We start from the raw sequence: 20,475 nt of genomic DNA on the forward strand, positions 1-20,475 counted from the left end.
TCCCGCTTCACTGACTCTGAACACGTCACCGATCTCCCGCTTCACTGACTCTAAACACGTCACCGATCTCCCGCTTCACTGACTCTGAACGCGTCACCGATCTCCCGCTTCACTGACTCTAAACGCGTCACCGATCTCCCGCTTCACTGACTCTGAACGCGTCACCGATCTCCCGCTTCACTGACTCTAAACGCGTCACCGATCTCCCGCTTCACTGACTCTGAACACGTCACCGATCTCCCGCTTCACTGACTCTGAACGCGTCACCGATCTCCCGCTTCACTGACTCTAAACACGTCACCGATCTCCCGCTTCACTGACTCTAAACACGTCACCGATCTCCCGCTTCACTGACTCTAAACACGTCACCGATCTCCCGCTTCACTGACTCTAAACGCGTCACCGATCTCCCGCTTCACTGACTCTGAACGCGTCACCGATCTCCCGCTTCACTGACTCTGAACACGTCACCGATCTCCCGCTTCACTGACTCTAAACACGTCACCGATCTCCCGCTTCACTGACTCTGAACACGTCACCGATCTCCCGCTTCACTGACTCTAAACACGTCACCGATCTCCCGCTTCACTGACTCTGAACACGTCACCGATCTCCCGCTTCACTGACTCTGAACACGTCACCGATCTCCCGCTTCACTGACTCTAAACACGTCACCGATCTCCCGCTTCACTGACTCTGAACACGTCACCGATCTCCCGCTTCACTGACTCTGAACACGTCACCGATCTCCCGCTTCACTGACTCTAAACACGTCACCGATCTCCCGCTTCACTGACTCTGAACACGTCACCGATCTCCCGCTTCACTGACTCTGAACACGTCACCGATCTCCCGCTTCACTGACTCTAAACGCGACACCGATCTCCCGCTTCACTGACTCTGAACGCGTCACCGATCTCCCGCTTCACTGACTCTAAACACGTCACCGATCTCCCGCTTCACTGACTCTAAACGCGTCACCGATCTCCCGCTTCACTGACTCTGAACACGTCACCGATCTCCCGCTTCACTGACTCTGAACACGTCACCGATCTCCCGCTTCACTGACTCTGAACACGTCGCCGATCTCCCGCTTCACTGACTCTAAACGCGACACCGATCTCCCGCTTCACTGACTCTGAACACGTCACCGATCTCCCGCTTCACTGACTCTGAACGCGACACCGATCTCCCGCTTCACTGACTCTGAACACGTCACCGATCTCCCGCTTCACTGACTCTAAACACGTCACCGATCTCCCGCTTCACTGACTCTGAACACGTCACCGATCTCCCGCTTCACTGACTCTGAACACGTCACCGATCTCCCGCTTCACTGACTCTGAACACGTCACCGATCTCCCGCTTCACTGACTCTGAACACGTCACCGATCTCCCGCTTCACTGACTCTGAACACGTCACCGATCTCCCGCTTCACTGACTCTAAACACGTCACCGATCTCCCGCTTCACTGACTCTGAACACGTCACCGATCTCCCGCTTCACTGACTCTAAACACGTCACCGATCTCCCGCTTCACTGACTCTGAACACGTCACCGATCTCCCGCTTCACTGACTCTGAACGCGTCACCGATCTCCCGCTTCACTGACTCTAAACACTTCACCGATCTCCCGCTTCACTGACTCTAAACGCGTCACCGATCTCCCGCTTCACTGACTCTGAACACGTCACCGATCTCCCGCTTCACTGACTCTAAACACGTCACCGATCTCCCGCTTCACTGACTCTGAACGCGTCACCGATCTCCCGCTTCACTGACTCTAAACGCGTCACCGATCTCCCGCTTCACTGACTCTGAACGCGTCACCGATCTCCCGCTTCACTGACTCTAAACGCGTCACCGATCTCCCGCTTCACTGACTCTGAACACGTCACCGATCTCCCGCTTCACTGACTCTGAACGCGTCACCGATCTCCCGCTTCACTGACTCTAAACACGTCACCGATCTCCCGCTTCACTGACTCTAAACACGTCACCGATCTCCCGCTTCACTGACTCTAAACACGTCACCGATCTCCCGCTTCACTGACTCTAAACGCGTCACCGATCTCCCGCTTCACTGACTCTGAACGCGTCACCGATCTCCCGCTTCACTGACTCTGAACACGTCACCGATCTCCCGCTTCACTGACTCTAAACACGTCACCGATCTCCCGCTTCACTGACTCTGAACACGTCACCGATCTCCCGCTTCACTGACTCTAAACACGTCACCGATCTCCCGCTTCACTGACTCTGAACACGTCACCGATCTCCCGCTTCACTGACTCTGAACACGTCACCGATCTCCCGCTTCACTGACTCTAAACACGTCACCGATCTCCCGCTTCACTGACTCTGAACACGTCACCGATCTCCCGCTTCACTGACTCTGAACACGTCACCGATCTCCCGCTTCACTGACTCTAAACACGTCACCGATCTCCCGCTTCACTGACTCTGAACACGTCACCGATCTCCCGCTTCACTGACTCTGAACACGTCACCGATCTCCCGCTTCACTGACTCTAAACGCGACACCGATCTCCCGCTTCACTGACTCTGAACGCGTCACCGATCTCCCGCTTCACTGACTCTAAACACGTCACCGATCTCCCGCTTCACTGACTCTAAACGCGTCACCGATCTCCCGCTTCACTGACTCTGAACACGTCACCGATCTCCCGCTTCACTGACTCTGAACACGTCACCGATCTCCCGCTTCACTGACTCTGAACACGTCGCCGATCTCCCGCTTCACTGACTCTAAACGCGACACCGATCTCCCGCTTCACTGACTCTGAACACGTCACCGATCTCCCGCTTCACTGACTCTGAACGCGACACCGATCTCCCGCTTCACTGACTCTGAACACGTCACCGATCTCCCGCTTCACTGACTCTAAACACGTCACCGATCTCCCGCTTCACTGACTCTGAACACGTCACCGATCTCCCGCTTCACTGACTCTGAACACGTCACCGATCTCCCGCTTCACTGACTCTGAACACGTCACCGATCTCCCGCTTCACTGACTCTGAACACGTCACCGATCTCCCGCTTCACTGACTCTGAACACGTCACCGATCTCCCGCTTCACTGACTCTAAACACGTCACCGATCTCCCGCTTCACTGACTCTGAACACGTCACCGATCTCCCGCTTCACTGACTCTAAACACGTCACCGATCTCCCGCTTCACTGACTCTGAACACGTCACCGATCTCCCGCTTCACTGACTCTAAACACGTCACCGATCTCCCGCTTCACTGACTCTGAACGCGACACCGATCTCCCTCTTCACTGACTCTGAACACGTCACCGATCTCCCGCTTCACTGACTCTGAACACGTCACCGATCTCCCGCTTCACTGACTCTAAACACGTCACCGATCTCCCGCTTCACTGACTCTAAACACGTCACCGATCTCCCGCTTCACTGACTCTGAACGCGTCACCGATCTCCCGCTTCACTGACTCTGAACGCGTCACCGATCTCCCGCTTCACTGACTCTAAACACGTCACCGATCTCCCGCTTCACTGACTCTGAACACGTCACCGATCTCCCGCTTCACTGACTCTAAACACGTCACCGATCTCCCGCTTCACTGACTCTGAACACGTCACCGATCTCCCGCTTCACTGACTCTGAACGCGTCACCGATCTCCCGCTTCACTGACTCTAAACGCGTCACCGATCTCCCGCTTCACTGACTCTAAACGCGTCACCGATCTCCCGCTTCACTGACTCTAAACACGTCACCGATCTCCCGCTTCACTGACTCTAAACACGTCACCGATCTCCCGCTTCACTGACTCTAAACACGTCACCGATCTCCCGCTTCACTGACTCTAAACGCGTCACCGATCTCCCGCTTCACTGACTCTAAACGCGTCACCGATCTCCCGCTTCACTGACTCTAAACGCGTCACCGATCTCCCGCTTCACTGACTCTGAACACGTCACCGATCTCCCGCTTCACTGACTCTGAACACGTCACCGATCTCCCGCTTCACTGACTCTGAACGCGTCACCGATCTCCCGCTTCACTGACTCTAAACGCGTCACCGATCTCCCGCTTCACTGACTCTAAACACGTCACCGATCTCCCGCTTCACTGACTCTAAACACGTCACCGATCTCCCGCTTCACTGACTCTAAACACGTCACCGATCTCCCGCTTCACTGACTCTGAACACGTCACCGATCTCCCGCTTCACTGACTCTGAACACGTCACCGATCTCCCGCTTCACTGACTCTGAACACGTCACCGATCTCCCGCTTCACTGACTCTAAACGCGTCACCGATCTCCCGCTTCACTGACTCTAAACGCGTCACCGATCTCCCGCTTCACTGACTCTAAACACGTCACCGATCTCCCGCTTCACTGACTCTAAACACGTCACCGATCTCCCGCTTCACTGACTCTGAACACGTCACCGATCTCCCGCTTCACTGACTCTAAACGCGTCACCGATCTCCCGCTTCACTGACTCTAAACACGTCACCGATCTCCCGCTTCACTGACTCTGAACGCGTCACCGATCTCCCGCTTCACTGACTCTAACACGTCACCGATCTCCCGCTTCACTGACTCTGAACACGTCACCGATCTCCCGCTTCACTGACTCTGAACACGTCACCGATCTCCCGCTTCACTGACTCTGAACACGTCACCGATCTCCCGCTTCACTGACTCTGAACACGTCACCGATCTCCCGCTTCACTGACTCTGAACACGTCACCGATCTCCCGCTTCACTGACTCTGAACACGTCACCGATCTCCCGCTTCACTGACTCTGAACACGTCACCGATCTCCCGCTTCACTGACTCTGAACACGTCACCGATCTCCCGCTTCACTGACTCTGAACGCGTCACCGATCTCCCGCTTCACTGACTCTGAACGCGTCACCGATCTCCCGCTTCACTGACTCTAAACACGTCACCGATCTCCCGCTTCACTGACTCTGAACACGTCACCGATCTCCCGCTTCACTGACTCTGAACACGTCACCGATCTCCCGCTTCACTGACTCTAAACACGTCACCGATCTCCCGCTTCACTGACTCTGAACACGTCACCGATCTCCCGCTTCACTGACTCTAAACACGTCACCGATCTCCCGCTTCACTGACTCTAAACACGTCACCGATCTCCCGCTTCACTGACTCTAAACACGTCACCGATCTCCCGCTTCACTGACTCTGAACACGTCACCGATCTCCCGCTTCACTGACTCTGAACACGTCACCGATCTCCCGCTTCACTGACTCTAAACACGTCACCGATCTCCCGCTTCACTGACTCTGAACACGTCACCGATCTCCCGCTTCACTGACTCTAAACACGTCACCGATCTCCCGCTTCACTGACTCTAAACACGTCACCGATCTCCCGCTTCACTGACTCTAAACACGTCACCGATCTCCCGCTTCACTGACTCTGAACACGTCACCGATCTCCCGCTTCACTGACTCTGAACACGTCACCGATCTCCCGCTTCACTGACTCTAAACACGTCACCGATCTCCCGCTTCACTGACTCTGAACACGTCACCGATCTCCCGCTTCACTGACTCTGAACACGTCACCGATCTCCCGCTTCACTGACTCTAAACACGTCACCGATCTCCCGCTTCACTGACTCTGAACACGTCACCGATCTCCCGCTTCACTGACTCTAAACACGTCACCGATCTCCCGCTTCACTGACTCTAAACACGTCACCGATCTCCCGCTTCACTGACTCTAAACACGTCACCGATCTCCCGCTTCACTGACTCTGAACACGTCACCGATCTCCCGCTTCACTGACTCTGAACACGTCACCGATCTCCCGCTTCACTGACTCTTAACACGTCACCGATCTCCCGCTTCACTGACTCTAAACACGTCACCGATCTCCCGCTTCACTGACTCTGAACACGTCACCGATCTCCCGCTTCACTGACTCTAAACGCGTCACCGATCTCCCGCTTCACTGACTCTAAACACGTCACCGATCTCCCGCTTCACTGACTCTGAACACGTCACCGATCTCCCGCTTCACTGACTCTGAACACGTCACCGATCTCCCGCTTCACTGACTCTAAACACGTCACCGATCTCCCGCTTCACTGACTCTGAACACGTCACCGATCTCCCGCTTCACTGACTCTAAACACGTCACCGATCTCCCGCTTCACTGACTCTAAACACGTCACCGATCTCCCGCTTCACTGACTCTGAACACGTCACCGATCTCCCGCTTCACTGACTCTGAACACGTCACCGATCTCCCGCTTCACTGACTCTGAACACGTCACCGATCTCCCGCTTCACTGACTCTAAACACGTCACCGATCTCCCGCTTCACTGACTCTGAACACGTCACCGATCTCCCGCTTCACTGACTCTAAACACGTCACCGATCTCCCGCTTCACTGACTCTGAACACGTCACCGATCTCCCGCTTCACTGACTCTGAACGCGTCACCGATCTCCCGCTTCACTGACTCTAAACACGTCACCGATCTCCCGCTTCACTGACTCTAAACACGTCACGATCTCCCGCTTCACTGACTCTAAACACGTCACCGATCTCCCGCTTCACTGACTCTAAACACGTCACCGATCTCCCGCTTCACTGACTCTAAACACGTCACGATCTCCCGCTTCACTGACTCTAAACACGTCACCGATCTCCCGCTTCACTGACTCTAAACGCGTCGCCGATCTCCCGCTTCACTGACTCTGAACACGTCACCGATCTCCCGCTTCACTGACTCTGAACACGTCACCGATCTCCCGCTTCACTGACTCTAAACACGTCACCGATCTCCCGCTTCACTGACTCTGAACACGTCACCGATCTCCCGCTTCACTGACTCTAAACACGTCACCGATCTCCCGCTTCACTGACTCTGAACACGTCACCGATCTCCCGCTTCACTGACTCTGAACACGTCACCGATCTCCCGCTTCACTGACTCTGAACACGTCACCGATCTCCCGCTTCACTGACTCTGAACACGTCACCGATCTCCCGCTTCACTGACTCTGAACACGTCACCGATCTCCCGCTTCACTGACTCTGAACACGTCACCGATCTCCCGCTTCACTGACTCTGAACACGTCACCGATCTCCCGCTTCACTGACTCTAAACACGTCACCGATCTCCCGCTTCACTGACTCTAAACACGTCACCGATCTCCCGCTTCACTGACTCTGAACACGTCACCGATCTCCCGCTTCACTGACTCTGAACACGTCACCGATCTCCCGCTTCACTGACTCTAAACACGTCACCGATCTCCCGCTTCACTGACTCTGAACACGTCACCGATCTCCCGCTTCACTGACTCTGAACACGTCACCGATCTCCCGCTTCACTGACTCTAAACGCGTCACCGATCTCCCGCTTCACTGACTCTGAACACGTCACCGATCTCCCGCTTCACTGACTCTAAACACTTCACCGATCTCCCGCTTCACTGACTCTGAACACGTCACCGATCTCCCGCTTCACTGACTCTAAACACGTCACCGATCTCCCGCTTCACTGACTCTAAACGCGACACCGATCTCCCGCTTCACTGACTCTGAACACGTCACCGATCTCCCGCTTCACTGACTCTGAACACGTCACCGATCTCCCGCTTCACTGACTCTAAACACGTCACCGATCTCCCGCTTCACTGACTCTAAACACTTCACCGATCTCCCGCTTCACTGACTCTAAACACGTCACCGATCTCCCGCTTCACTGACTCTGAACACGTCACCGATCTCCCGCTTCACTGACTCTGAACACGTCACCGATCTCCCGCTTCACTGACTCTAAACACGTCACCGATCTCCCGCTTCACTGACTCTTAACACGTCACCGATCTCCCGCTTCACTGACTCTGAACACGTCACCGATCTCCCGCTTCACTGACTCTAAACGCGTCACCGATCTCCCGCTTCACTGACTCTAAACACGTCACCGATCTCCCGCTTCACTGACTCTAAACACGTCACGATCTCCCGCTTCACTGACTCTAAACGCGTCACCGATCTCCCGCTTCACTGACTCTAAACGCGTCACCGATCTCCCGCTTCACTGACTCTAAACGCGTCACCGATCTCCCGCTTCACTGACTCTGAACACGTCACCGATCTCCCGCTTCACTGACTCTAAACACGTCACCGATCTCCCGCTTCACTGACTCTGAACACGTCACCGATCTCCCGCTTCACTGACTCTGAACGCGTCACCGATCTCCCGCTTCACTGACTCTGAACGCGTCACCGATCTCCCGCTTCACTGACTCTAAACACGTCACCGATCTCCCGCTTCACTGACTCTAAACACTTCACCGATCTCCCGCTTCACTGACTCTGAACGCGTCACCGATCTCCCGCTTCACTGACTCTGAACGCGTCACCGATCTCCCGCTTCACTGACTCTGAACGCGACACCGATCTCCCGCTTCACTGACTCTGAACGCGTCACCGATCTCCCGCTTCACTGACTCTAAACACGTCACCGATCTCCCGCTTCACTGACTCTGAACACGTCACCGATCTCCCGCTTCACTGACTCTAAACGCGTCACCGATCTCCCGCTTCACTGACTCTGAACGCGACACCGATCTCCCGCTTCACTGACTCTGAACGCGTCACCGATCTCCCGCTTCACTGACTCTAAACACTTCACCGATCTCCCGCTTCACTGACTCTGAACACGTCACCGATCTCCCGCTTCACTGACTCTGAACACGTCACCGATCTCCCGCTTCACTGACTCTGAACACGTCGCCGATCTCCCGCTTCACTGACTCTGAACACGTCACCGATCTCCCGCTTCACTGACTCTGAACACGTCACCGATCTCCCGCTTCACTAACTCTAAACACATGTCGTTCCTCTAAACAGGGCCGGTTCTTTATGATCAAATCCTTTCCACTAAAGATGCAAGAAATGCATGGGAGAACGCCATGAACTCTGAAGTCATCACGCATCAGCTGAAGGTAAACAGCATCCCGTCACAGCACCACAAGTTCTTAACAGTGTTCATTTCACTGAAGAAAACTATACATGCTTTCACTAATGACAATGAGATGGTAACCAAATAAATAAAAGGTTTGAATGACGAAAATCTAGTGACATTTTTGTCAACAAATAAAAACAAGACCGGTGTTAGGGAGGGAGGATTTGGGAAGAGATCCAGTCAGAACTGATGTCCTGTGCTGTAGAGGTGCAGACTTTGAGTGGTACACGGCGGGACACAAGTGAGCAAACACTACTCTAAACTGTAAACCTGTGGCAGAAAGAGAAGAGCTCAGAGCACGGGTACTGAATTGAGCTCTCTTTCACGTCTTTCTGCACTTGACTGGACAGAATGTCAGTTTTGGAAAGTATTGATGTAAACTAGGGCTGTCGCGGTTAAGAAATTTCCCCTGCGGTTATTATGGTTGGCTCAATAGTGCGATATGCGGTATTACCGCCGTTTATGAAAGAAATCAAAGAGTTCTAACATGTATTACACGTATTTGCGCGTGACTTTGGACAGCAGCAGAAATCTAGACTGATTATGGCGTCACCTCTGGCTCACCAGCATTCACCAGGACAGTGGATTCACCTTGGAGTCGATGCACTTCTCATACAGAAAGTGTGTGTGAGCTCGTTATCTGCTCACGCTCTCTTGGGTATGGGCACTGACGCGGAGGTTATCCGTCACTTCAGCAGGTATGCCAGGTCACGCCTGTATTTGACAGATTTGGCAAAGGCTTCAGCTACTCCTAACTGTCGCCCGGTACCGGTCTCAGCTGTTCTGTTTGATGTTGCTCCGTGACCTGATGCTTGAGGGGGCAGCTGCGCTGGATGACCGGGGACACTCTAAACACTTACCGTGAAAAACGCTTAACATGGCTTAATGTACTAAGACATTATTGTGATATTAACAGTGATATTAACAGACCAAACTCATTAAAAATCATACCAAAAAAGTATACTATCTATAAATAAATCAGATGAGCCCTGAATATGAATGCAACTCATTTAATAACACATTAAGCCTTTTCCTCTCATAATAGAAAACCGTTAAGAAAACGCTTAATGTGGCTTAATGTACTAAGATAGTGATTTTTAAAAACCAAACTCACTAAACATTAATAAAGTATATGAATGCACAGTGACAAATTTAAAAAAACAAGAAGGCCACAGCCTCATAAAAAAACAACAGTACACTGCGGTTTCTATCTTTCCTCTGCGGTTTGCTTGTCAATAGCGCGGTTTTACAATATTAAGTTATCGCGACAGCCCTAATGTAAACACAGTCGATTATGTCTTTATTGAACATAATCAGTTGGGAGAATATCAGATGTGTAATAGTGTATTGGATCTGTGCATTCGGTCTTAAACTGACAGCAGTCTAATAATCTATATTATATATATATATATATATGATGTCCGTCATTAATGTAATCTAACAAGACAAAGAATCACTCACTGCTCTTGACTGAAGAACTTTAATAGGGATTCATCTATATTTCATTTATACAAATAAATATGTCTGCGCGAAAGAAAGACTGTTGAATGGAAGTTGCTATAAAGAATGCATATATAATTAATTATAAAGAAACAAGAACATGGTCATCTTTTTAAGTAGCTCTGTTTAATTTGAAGATAAATAAAGACATGTTATATCAGTTACAGCAGTTAAATCTGTGTCTGTATTGCATGTTCATACTTTAATATCATTCTTATAAACAGGTGGTGTTCTCCAGGAGTAGTTTATATAATGGGCTTTGACATTTTCAGATGATTCATTACAATTTAACTAGACCCATTAGATTTAAGTAATAGATTTAAGATTTCTACTGTAGATTTAGTCAAGTAAAACTAAAATGGTTCAGATGACTAAAATAGGACTAAAACTAAATGGCATTTTAGTCAAAAGACTGACTAAAAATTAAGACAAAATTAGGTTCATTTAGTTGTGTATATCATGCTGGATTTTTCCATCTCTTTCTCAATCCCATCTATCATCAATCTAAAAGCTGCGTGGTTGATTAGTTGTTGCATGAATGAGCTCAGTAATCAAGCACTTCTAATAACCGTAGATGAGCTGATTATATGAAATGATGATTAGTTGAAGCTCTGCTTTCCGTTATTGTGTTTTTCTCTCAGGTGTTGGAGCATCAGCTAAAGGAAGTGAATGCCTTCATCAGGGAAGACGAGCGAGTGTCCTCTAATCTGGTGATGAAGTTGGCGTTTGGGGAACCAGGGCTTTTCCTGCGCTCTCTGCCCAAGAAGTCCCTCCTCCATAATTCATCCGTCTGGAGCTGTCGGAGGAAGGTGTCCATCCTGAGTCTGACGCACATCGTGGAGCAGAACGACGGCCGGGACACTCTGCCTGTGCTCTGGAGGTTCCTTCACAGGGTGAGAGATCACAAACTACCACCGTTTCTCTCTCTGTTGAACAGCTTCTGACCAGATGGAGCATGTGTGTTCATTATCACGGTCTGCTCCGCTTCCATGTTAGTCTGATTGACATATAAAGGACTAGTTTGCTCTGATTTAACATGCTGGTTTAGTAGTGGGTTTATTTGCTGTGATAAAACATTGAGGGAAAGATATGTTAAAGTAATGGTAAAGACTTGTAGAGAAAGCACAGAAAATGTAGACTTTGTAATCCTAATGTATGTTTCCTAATTCGTCAGTGTAAAGTTAGTTTAGTGATAGTTTTACGTTCAGGATGTGGTTTGTCTGTGGGTGTACTGATACTGAGACTAGTGTGATATTAACCAGCTGTTTATTTTAGGAAGCAGAGCTTCGGCTGGTGAGGTTTCTTCCTGACATCCTGGTTCTCCAGAAGGATCTGGTAAAGAGGTTGCAGAACGTAACAGACCTGAGCTACAGCACCATAGGAGAGTTCCTGCACAGCCAGAACACAGGTCCTGCACATATTAGACATCTGAGAGATGACTGGTTACTGTCTTAGGGCCATTCATGAGTTATAATAAATTAATTGTTAATTAAAAGCTTGCTGATGGTTGGTTTACCCATTTCAGCACAAATGTGCTCAGTAATCATGCAAGCATATGCCATTTCTCTAGAAATAAAGATTACGTTCATTACAAACTCAGTGATGGTGCCATGTTTTCCTTCAACAGCTTCACTCTCTGCCTGGTATGAAAAGCGCATAAACATATTTTTGTCAACGTGGAACCAAATCAGGGTATCTCTGGCTAACACAGGTAAGACACCTGCTCCTTACAGGGGACCCATTTTTGCATCGATTACCTTAAAATATGGTCAGATCTCCAATCAAGTCACAATTACAGACAGACATAATCTGACCCTCACAAACAGTTGTACTTGTTCAGAGTTGAATTGAAGACAGTGAGTGATCATTGACAGAGCAGGCTGGATAAACTACGTCAATCTCTGTGTTATTACTTCTCTGAAAGCTAAATAGAGTCAGATAAGGAGATGAGTTTGGACGTGTGTGATGCTCTGCCTTTAAATTAAAGGCACAAATCCTTAAAAATGCATTAAAGAGATGCACAAAGCTGAACAAGGCTATAAAAGCATTGCTTAAGACCTGGGTATCATGAATCCTTGGGAAGATACTCTGTCTACAAATGTAGAAACTTCTGGACTGACGCTGACTGATGCTTCATCACTTAATGTATTCAGTAAAAACAGTTGTTTGTGTGTTATTAGTTAGGTCAGATTATAATTGTGGCTTAACTCAAGATCAGACCTCGTTCAGAAATCCCTATATGTATAAAGTGTCCCTGTAGTGAAGTCAGTCATGGACAGAGGGGTTATCTGTGTGTGTCAGGAGAGATCAAGCTGCCGGCGGACTACACTCAGGAGGATCTGGGTCTGGACGCTGATCTACAGGTCCTCCTTCCTCAGAGACGAGGTCTGGGCCTGTGCTCCACGGCCCTCGTCAGCTACCTCATCAACCTTCACAACGAGCTGGTGTACGCCGTGGAGAAACACACCGTAGAGGAGTCTGGGTAAGTCCAGCTCACTCCTGTCACTGCTAATCTAGGGTTAAACCTGCTGTTTCTTCACCTGGTATATTATACACCGGTAATGACGTAAAACACACCCACACACCTGCTCTGCACCATATCTGGACTCTAGACAGTATTAATGGTGGGCTCTTTTGACTTGGGCCTGTAAGCAACCCTCCAGAATATACTAGTGAACACACACCACACACACCTCCAGAACATCCTAGTGAACACACACCACACACACCTCCAGAATATCCTAGTGAACACACCACACACACCTCCAGAATATCCTAATGAACACACACCACACACACCTCCAGAATATCATAGTGAACACACACCACACACACCTCCAGAATATCCTAGTGACCACACACCTCACACACCTCCAGAACATCCTAGCGAACACACCACACACACCTCCAGAATATCCTAGTGAACACACACCACACACACCTCCAGAATATCCTAGTGAACACACACCACACACACCTCCAGAATATACTAGTGAACACACACCACACACACCTCCAGAATATCCTAGTGAACACACATCACACACACCTCCAGAATATACTAGTGAACACACACCTCCAGAATATCCAAGTGAACGCACATCACACACACCTCCAGAATATCCTAGCGAACACACACCACACACACCTCCAGAATATACTAGTGAACACACACCACACACACCTCCAGAATATCCTAGTGAACACACATCACACACACCTCCAGAATATCCTAGTGAACACACACCACACACCTCCAGAATATCCTAGCGAACACACATCACACACACCTCCAGAATATCCTAGTGAACACACACCACACACACCCTCAGAATATCCTAGTGAACACACATCACACACACCTCCAGAATATCCTAGTGAACACACACCACACACACCTCCAGAATATCCCAGTGAACACACACCACACACACCTCCAGAATATCCTAGTGAACACACCACACACACCTCCAGAATATACTAGTGAACACACCACACACACCTCCAGAATATCCCAGTGAACACACACCACACACACCTCCAGAATATCCCAGTGAACACACACCACACACACCTCCAGAATATCCTAGTGAACACACCACACACACCTCCAGAATATCCTAGTGAACACACCACACACACCTCCAGAATATCCCAGTGAACACACATCACACACACCTCCAGAATATACTAGTGAACACACACCACACACACCTCCAGAATATCCTAGTGAACACACACCACACACACCCTCAGAATATCCTAGTGAACACACACCACACACACCTCCAGAATATACTAGTGAACACACACCACACACACCTCCAGAATATCCTAGTGAACACACACCACACACACCTCCAGAATATCCTAGTGACCACACACCACACACACCCTCAGAATATCCTAGTGAACACACATCACACACACCTCCAGAATATCCTAGTGAACACACACCTCCAGAATATCCTAGTGAACACACACCACACACCTCCAGAATATACTAGTGACCACACACCAGAATATCCTAGTGAACACACACCACACACACCCTCAGAATATCCTAGTGAACACACACCACACACACCTCCAGAATATCCTAGTGACCACACACCACACACACCCTCAGAATATCCTAGTGACCACACACCACACACACCTCCAGAATATCCTAGTGACCACACACCACACACACCCTCAGAATATCCTAGTGAACACACATCACACACACCTCCAGAATATCCTAGTGAACACACACCACACACCTCCAGAATATACTAGTGAACACACACCACACACACCTCCAGAATATCCTAGTGAACACACACCACACACACCTCCAGAACATCCTAGCGAACACACAACACACACCTCCAGAATATCCTAGTGAACACACACCACACACACCTCCAGAATATCCTAGTGAACACACACCACACACACCTCCAGAACATCCTAGCGAACACACAACACACACCTCCAGAATATCCTAGTGAACACACACCACACACACCTCCAGAATATCCTAGTGAACACACACCACACACACCTCCAGAATATCCTAGTGACCACACACCACACACACCCTCAGAATATCCTAGTGACCACACACCACACACACCTCCAGAATATCCTAGTGACCACACACCACACACACCCTCAGAATATCCTAGTGAACACACATCACACACACCTCCAGAATATCCTAGTGAACACACACCACACACCTCCAGAATATCCTAGTGAACACACACCACACACACCTCCAGAATATCCTAGCGAACACACACCACACACACCTCCAGAATATCCTAGTGAACACACACCACACACACCTCCAGAATATCCTAGTGACCACACACCACACACACCCTCAGAATATCCTAGTGAACACACACCACACACACCTCCAGAATATCCTAGTGAACACACACCACACACACCTCCAGAATATCCTAGTGAACACACATCACACACACCTCCAGAATATCCTAGCGAACACACACCACACACCTCCAGAATATCCTAGTGAACACACACCACACACACCTCCAGAATATCCTAGTGAACACACATCACACACACCTCCAGAATATCCTAGTGAACACACACCACACACCTCCAGAATATACTAGTGAACACACACCACACACCTCCAGAATATCCTAGCGAACACACACCACACACACCTCCAGAATATCCCAGTGAAAACACCACACACACCTCCAGAATATCCTAGTGAACACACACCACACACACCTCCAGAATATCCTAGTGAACACACACCACACACACCTCCAGAATATCCTAGCGAACACACACCTCCAGAATATCCTAGCGAACACACACCACACACACCTCCAGAATATCCCAGTGAACACACCACACACACCTCCAGAATATACTAGTGAACACACACCACACACACCTCCAGAATATCCTAGCGAACACACAACACACACCTCCAGAATATCCTAGTGATCACACACCACACACACCTCCAGAATATCCCAGTGAACACACACCACACACACCTCCAGAATATCCTAGTGAACACACACCACACACACCTCCAGAATATCCTAGTGAACACACACCACACACACCTCCAGAATATCCTAGTGAACACACACCACACACACCTCCAGAACATCCTAGCGAACACACAACACACACCTCCAGAATATCCTAGTGAACACACAACACACACCTCCAGAATATCCTAGTGAACACACACCACACACACCTCCAGAATATCCTAGCGAACACACCACACACACCTCCAGAACATCCTAGCGAACACACAACACACACCTCCAGAATATCCTAGTGAACACACACCACACACACCTCCAGAATATCCTAGTGAACACACACCACACACACCTCCAGAATATCCTAGTGAACACACCACACACACCTCCAGAATATCCTAATGAACACACACCACACACACCTCCAGAATATCCTAGTGACCACACACCACACACACCTCCAGAATATCCTAGTGACCACACACCACACACACCTCCAGAATATCCTAGCGAACACACCACACACACCTCCAGAATATCCTAGCGAACACACACCACACACACCTCCAGAATATACTAGCGAACACACACCACACACACCTCCAGAATATCCTAGCGAACACACACCACACACACCTCCAGAATATCCTAGTGAACACACACCACACACACCTCCAGAATATCCTAGTGAACACACACCACACACACCTCCAGAATATCCTAGCGAACACACACCACACACACCTCCAGAATATCCCAGTGAACACACACCACACACACCTCCAGAATATCCTAGTGAACACACACCACACACACCTCCAGAATATCCTAGTGAACACACCACACACACCTCCAGAATATCCTAGCGAACACACACCACACACACCTCCAGAATATCCTAGCGAACACACACCTCCAGAATATCCTAGCGAACACACACCACACACACCTCCAGAACATCCTAGCGAACACACAACACACACCTCCAGAATATCCTAGTGAACACACAACACACACCTCCAGAATATCCTAGTCAACACACACCACACACACCTCCAGAACATCCTAGCGAACACACAACACACACCTCCAGAATATCCTAGTGAACACACACCACACACACCTCCAGAATATCCTAGTGAACACACCACACACACCTCCAGAATATCCTAATGAACACACACCACACACACCTCCAGAATATCATAGTGAACACACACCACACACACCTCCAGAATATCCTAGTGACCACACACCTCACACACCTCCAGAATATCCTAGTGAACACACCACACACACCTCCAGAATATCCTAGCGAACACACAACACACACCTCCAGAATATCCTAGTGAACACACAACACACACCTCCAGAATATCCTAGTGAACACACACCACACACACCTCCAGAACATCCTAGCGAACACACAACACACACCTCCAGAATATCCTAGTGAACACACACCACACACACCTCCAGAATATCCTAGTGAACACACACCACACACACCTCCAGAATATCCTAGTGAACACACCACACACACCTCCAGAATATCCTAATGAACACACACCACACACACCTCCAGAATATCATAGTGAACACACACCACACACACCTCCAGAATATCCTAGTGACCACACACCTCACACACCTCCAGAATATCCTAGTGAACACACCACACACACCTCCAGAACATCCTAGCGAACACACAACACACACCTCCAGAATATCCCAGTGAACACACAACACACACCTCCAGAATATCCTAGTGAACACACACCACACACACCTCCAGAATATCCTAGTGAACACACACCACACACACCTCCAGAATATCCTAGTGAACACACCACACACACCTCCAGAATATCCTAATGAACACACACCACACACACCTCCAGAATATCATAGTGAACACACACCACACACACCTCCAGAATATCCTAGTGACCACACACCTCACACACCTCCAGAATATCCTAGTGAACACACCACACACACCTCCAGAATATCCTAGTGACCACACACCACACACACCTCCAGAATATACTAGCGAACACACACCACACACACCTCCAGAATATCCTAGCGAACACACACCACACACACCTCCAGAATATCCTAGTGAACACACACCACACACACCTCCAGAATATCCTAGTGAACACACACCTCCAGAATATCCTAGTGAACACACACCACACACACCTCCAGAATATCCTAGTGAACACACACCACACACCTCCAGAATATACTAGTGACCACACATCACACACACCTCCAGAATATCCTAGTGAACACACACCACACACACCTCCAGAATATCCTAGTGAACACACACCTCCAGAATATCCTAGCGAACACACACCACACACTTCCAGAAAATCCTAGCGAACACACACCACACACACCTCCAGAATATCCCAGTGAACACACACCACACACACCTCCAGAATATCCCAGTGAACACACACCACACACACCTCCAGAATATCCCAGTGAACACACACCACACACACCTCCAGAATATCCTAGCAAACACAAACCACACACACCTCGAGAATATCCTAGCGAACACACACCACACACACCTCCAGAATATCATAGTGAACACACACCACACACTTCCAGAAAATCCTAGCGAACACACACCACACACACCTCCAGAATATCCTAGCGAACACACACCACACACACCTCCAGAATATCATAGTGAACACACACAACACACACCTCCAGAATATCCCAGTGAACACACACCACACACACCTCCAGAATATCCTAGTGAACACACACCACACACACCTCCAGAATATCCTAGTGAACACACCACACACACCTCCAGAATATCCTAGCGAACACACACCACACACACCTCCAGAATATCCTAGCGAACACACACCACACACACCTCCAGAACATCCTAGCGAACACACAACACACACCTCCAGAATATCCTAGTGAACACACACCACACACACCTCCAGAACATCCTAGCGAACACACAACACACACCTCCAGAATATCCTAGTGAACACACACCACACACACCTCCAGAATATCCTAGTGAACACACACCACACACACCTCCAGAATATCCTAGTGAACACACCACACACACCTCCAGAATATCCTAATGAACACACACCACACACACCTCCAGAATATCCTAGTGAACACACATCACACACACCTCCAGAACATCCTAGCGAACACACAACACACACCTCCAGAATATCCTAGTGACCACACACCTCACACACCTCCAGAATATCCTAGTGACCACACACCACACACACCTCCAGAATATCCTAGCGAACACACACCACACACACCTCTAGAATATCCTAGTGAACACACACCACACACACCTCCAGAATATCCTAGTGAACACACACCTCCAGAATATCCTAGTGAACACACACCACACACACCTCCAGAATATCCTAGTGAACACACACCACACACCTCCAGAATATCCTAGTGAACACACACCTCCAGAATATCCTAGCGAACACACACCACACACTTCCAGAAAATCCTAGCGAACACACACCACACACACCTCCAGAATATCCCAGTGAACACACACCACACACACCTCCAGAATATCCCAGTGAACACACACCACACACACCTCGAGAATATCCTAGCGAACACACACCACACACCTCCAGAATATCCTAGTGAACACACACCACACACACCTCCAGAATATCCTAGTGAACACACCACACACACCTCCAGAATATCCTAATGAACACACACCACACACACCTCCAGAATATCATAGTGAACACACACCACACACACCTCCAGAATATCCTAGTGACCACACACCTCACACACCTCCAGAATATCCTAGTGAACACACCACACACACCTCCAGAATATCCTAGCGAACACACAACACACACCTCCAGAATATCCTAGTGAACACACAACACACACCTCCAGAATATCCTAGTGAACACACACCACACACACCTCCAGAACATCCTAGCGAACACACAACACACACCTCCAGAATATCCTAGTGAACACACACCACACACACCTCCAGAATATCCTAGTGAACACACACCACACACACCTCCAGAATATCCTAGTGAACACACCACACACACCTCCAGAATATCCTAATGAACACACACCACACACACCTCCAGAATATCATAGTGAACACACACCACACACACCTCCAGAATATCCTAGTGACCACACACCTCACACACCTCCAGAATATCCTAGTGAACACACCACACACACCTCCAGAACATCCTAGCGAACACACAACACACACCTCCAGAATATCCCAGTGAACACACAACACACACCTCCAGAATATCCTAGTGAACACACACCACACACACCTCCAGAATATCCTAGTGAACACACACCACACACACCTCC

General features: G+C 49.4%; 1 protein-coding gene and 2 long non-coding RNA genes across 6 annotated transcripts in view; 1 reads left to right on the top strand and 2 right to left on the bottom strand.

The window, feature by feature from the left end:
- LOC128026683 (E3 ubiquitin-protein ligase rnf213-alpha) overlaps positions 1-20,475 on the top strand; it is a 103,932-nt gene that overhangs the window by 70,729 nt on the left and 12,728 nt on the right. For all 4 annotated transcript variants that reach the window (XM_052613936.1, XM_052613937.1, XM_052613938.1 and 1 more), the window contains 5 exons: positions 8,914-9,008; positions 11,170-11,421; positions 11,804-11,936; positions 12,156-12,239; positions 12,830-13,010. In XM_052613936.1, the coding sequence (XP_052469896.1) occupies positions 8,914-9,008; positions 11,170-11,421; positions 11,804-11,936; positions 12,156-12,239; positions 12,830-13,010 (745 nt within the window). The remainder of the gene's footprint in view (positions 1-8,913; positions 9,009-11,169; positions 11,422-11,803; positions 11,937-12,155; positions 12,240-12,829; positions 13,011-20,475) is intronic.
- LOC128026684 (uncharacterized) lies at positions 13,751-19,258 on the bottom strand. Its single transcript, XR_008186479.1, has 6 exons — positions 19,220-19,258; positions 16,663-16,770; positions 15,682-15,823; positions 15,578-15,647; positions 14,459-14,485; positions 13,751-13,782 (listed from the first exon to the last, which is right to left on the bottom strand). It is a non-coding gene; the product is annotated as an uncharacterized LOC128026684 (long non-coding RNA).
- LOC128026685 (uncharacterized) lies at positions 19,402-19,939 on the bottom strand. The gene is made up of 3 exons (XR_008186480.1): positions 19,727-19,939; positions 19,497-19,557; positions 19,402-19,460 (listed from the first exon to the last, which is right to left on the bottom strand). It is a non-coding gene; the product is annotated as an uncharacterized LOC128026685 (long non-coding RNA).

This window comes from Carassius gibelio, chromosome A13, assembly GCF_023724105.1.
Source record: "Carassius gibelio isolate Cgi1373 ecotype wild population from Czech Republic chromosome A13, carGib1.2-hapl.c, whole genome shotgun sequence".
Lineage (NCBI taxonomy): Eukaryota > Metazoa > Chordata > Actinopteri > Cypriniformes > Cyprinidae > Carassius > Carassius gibelio.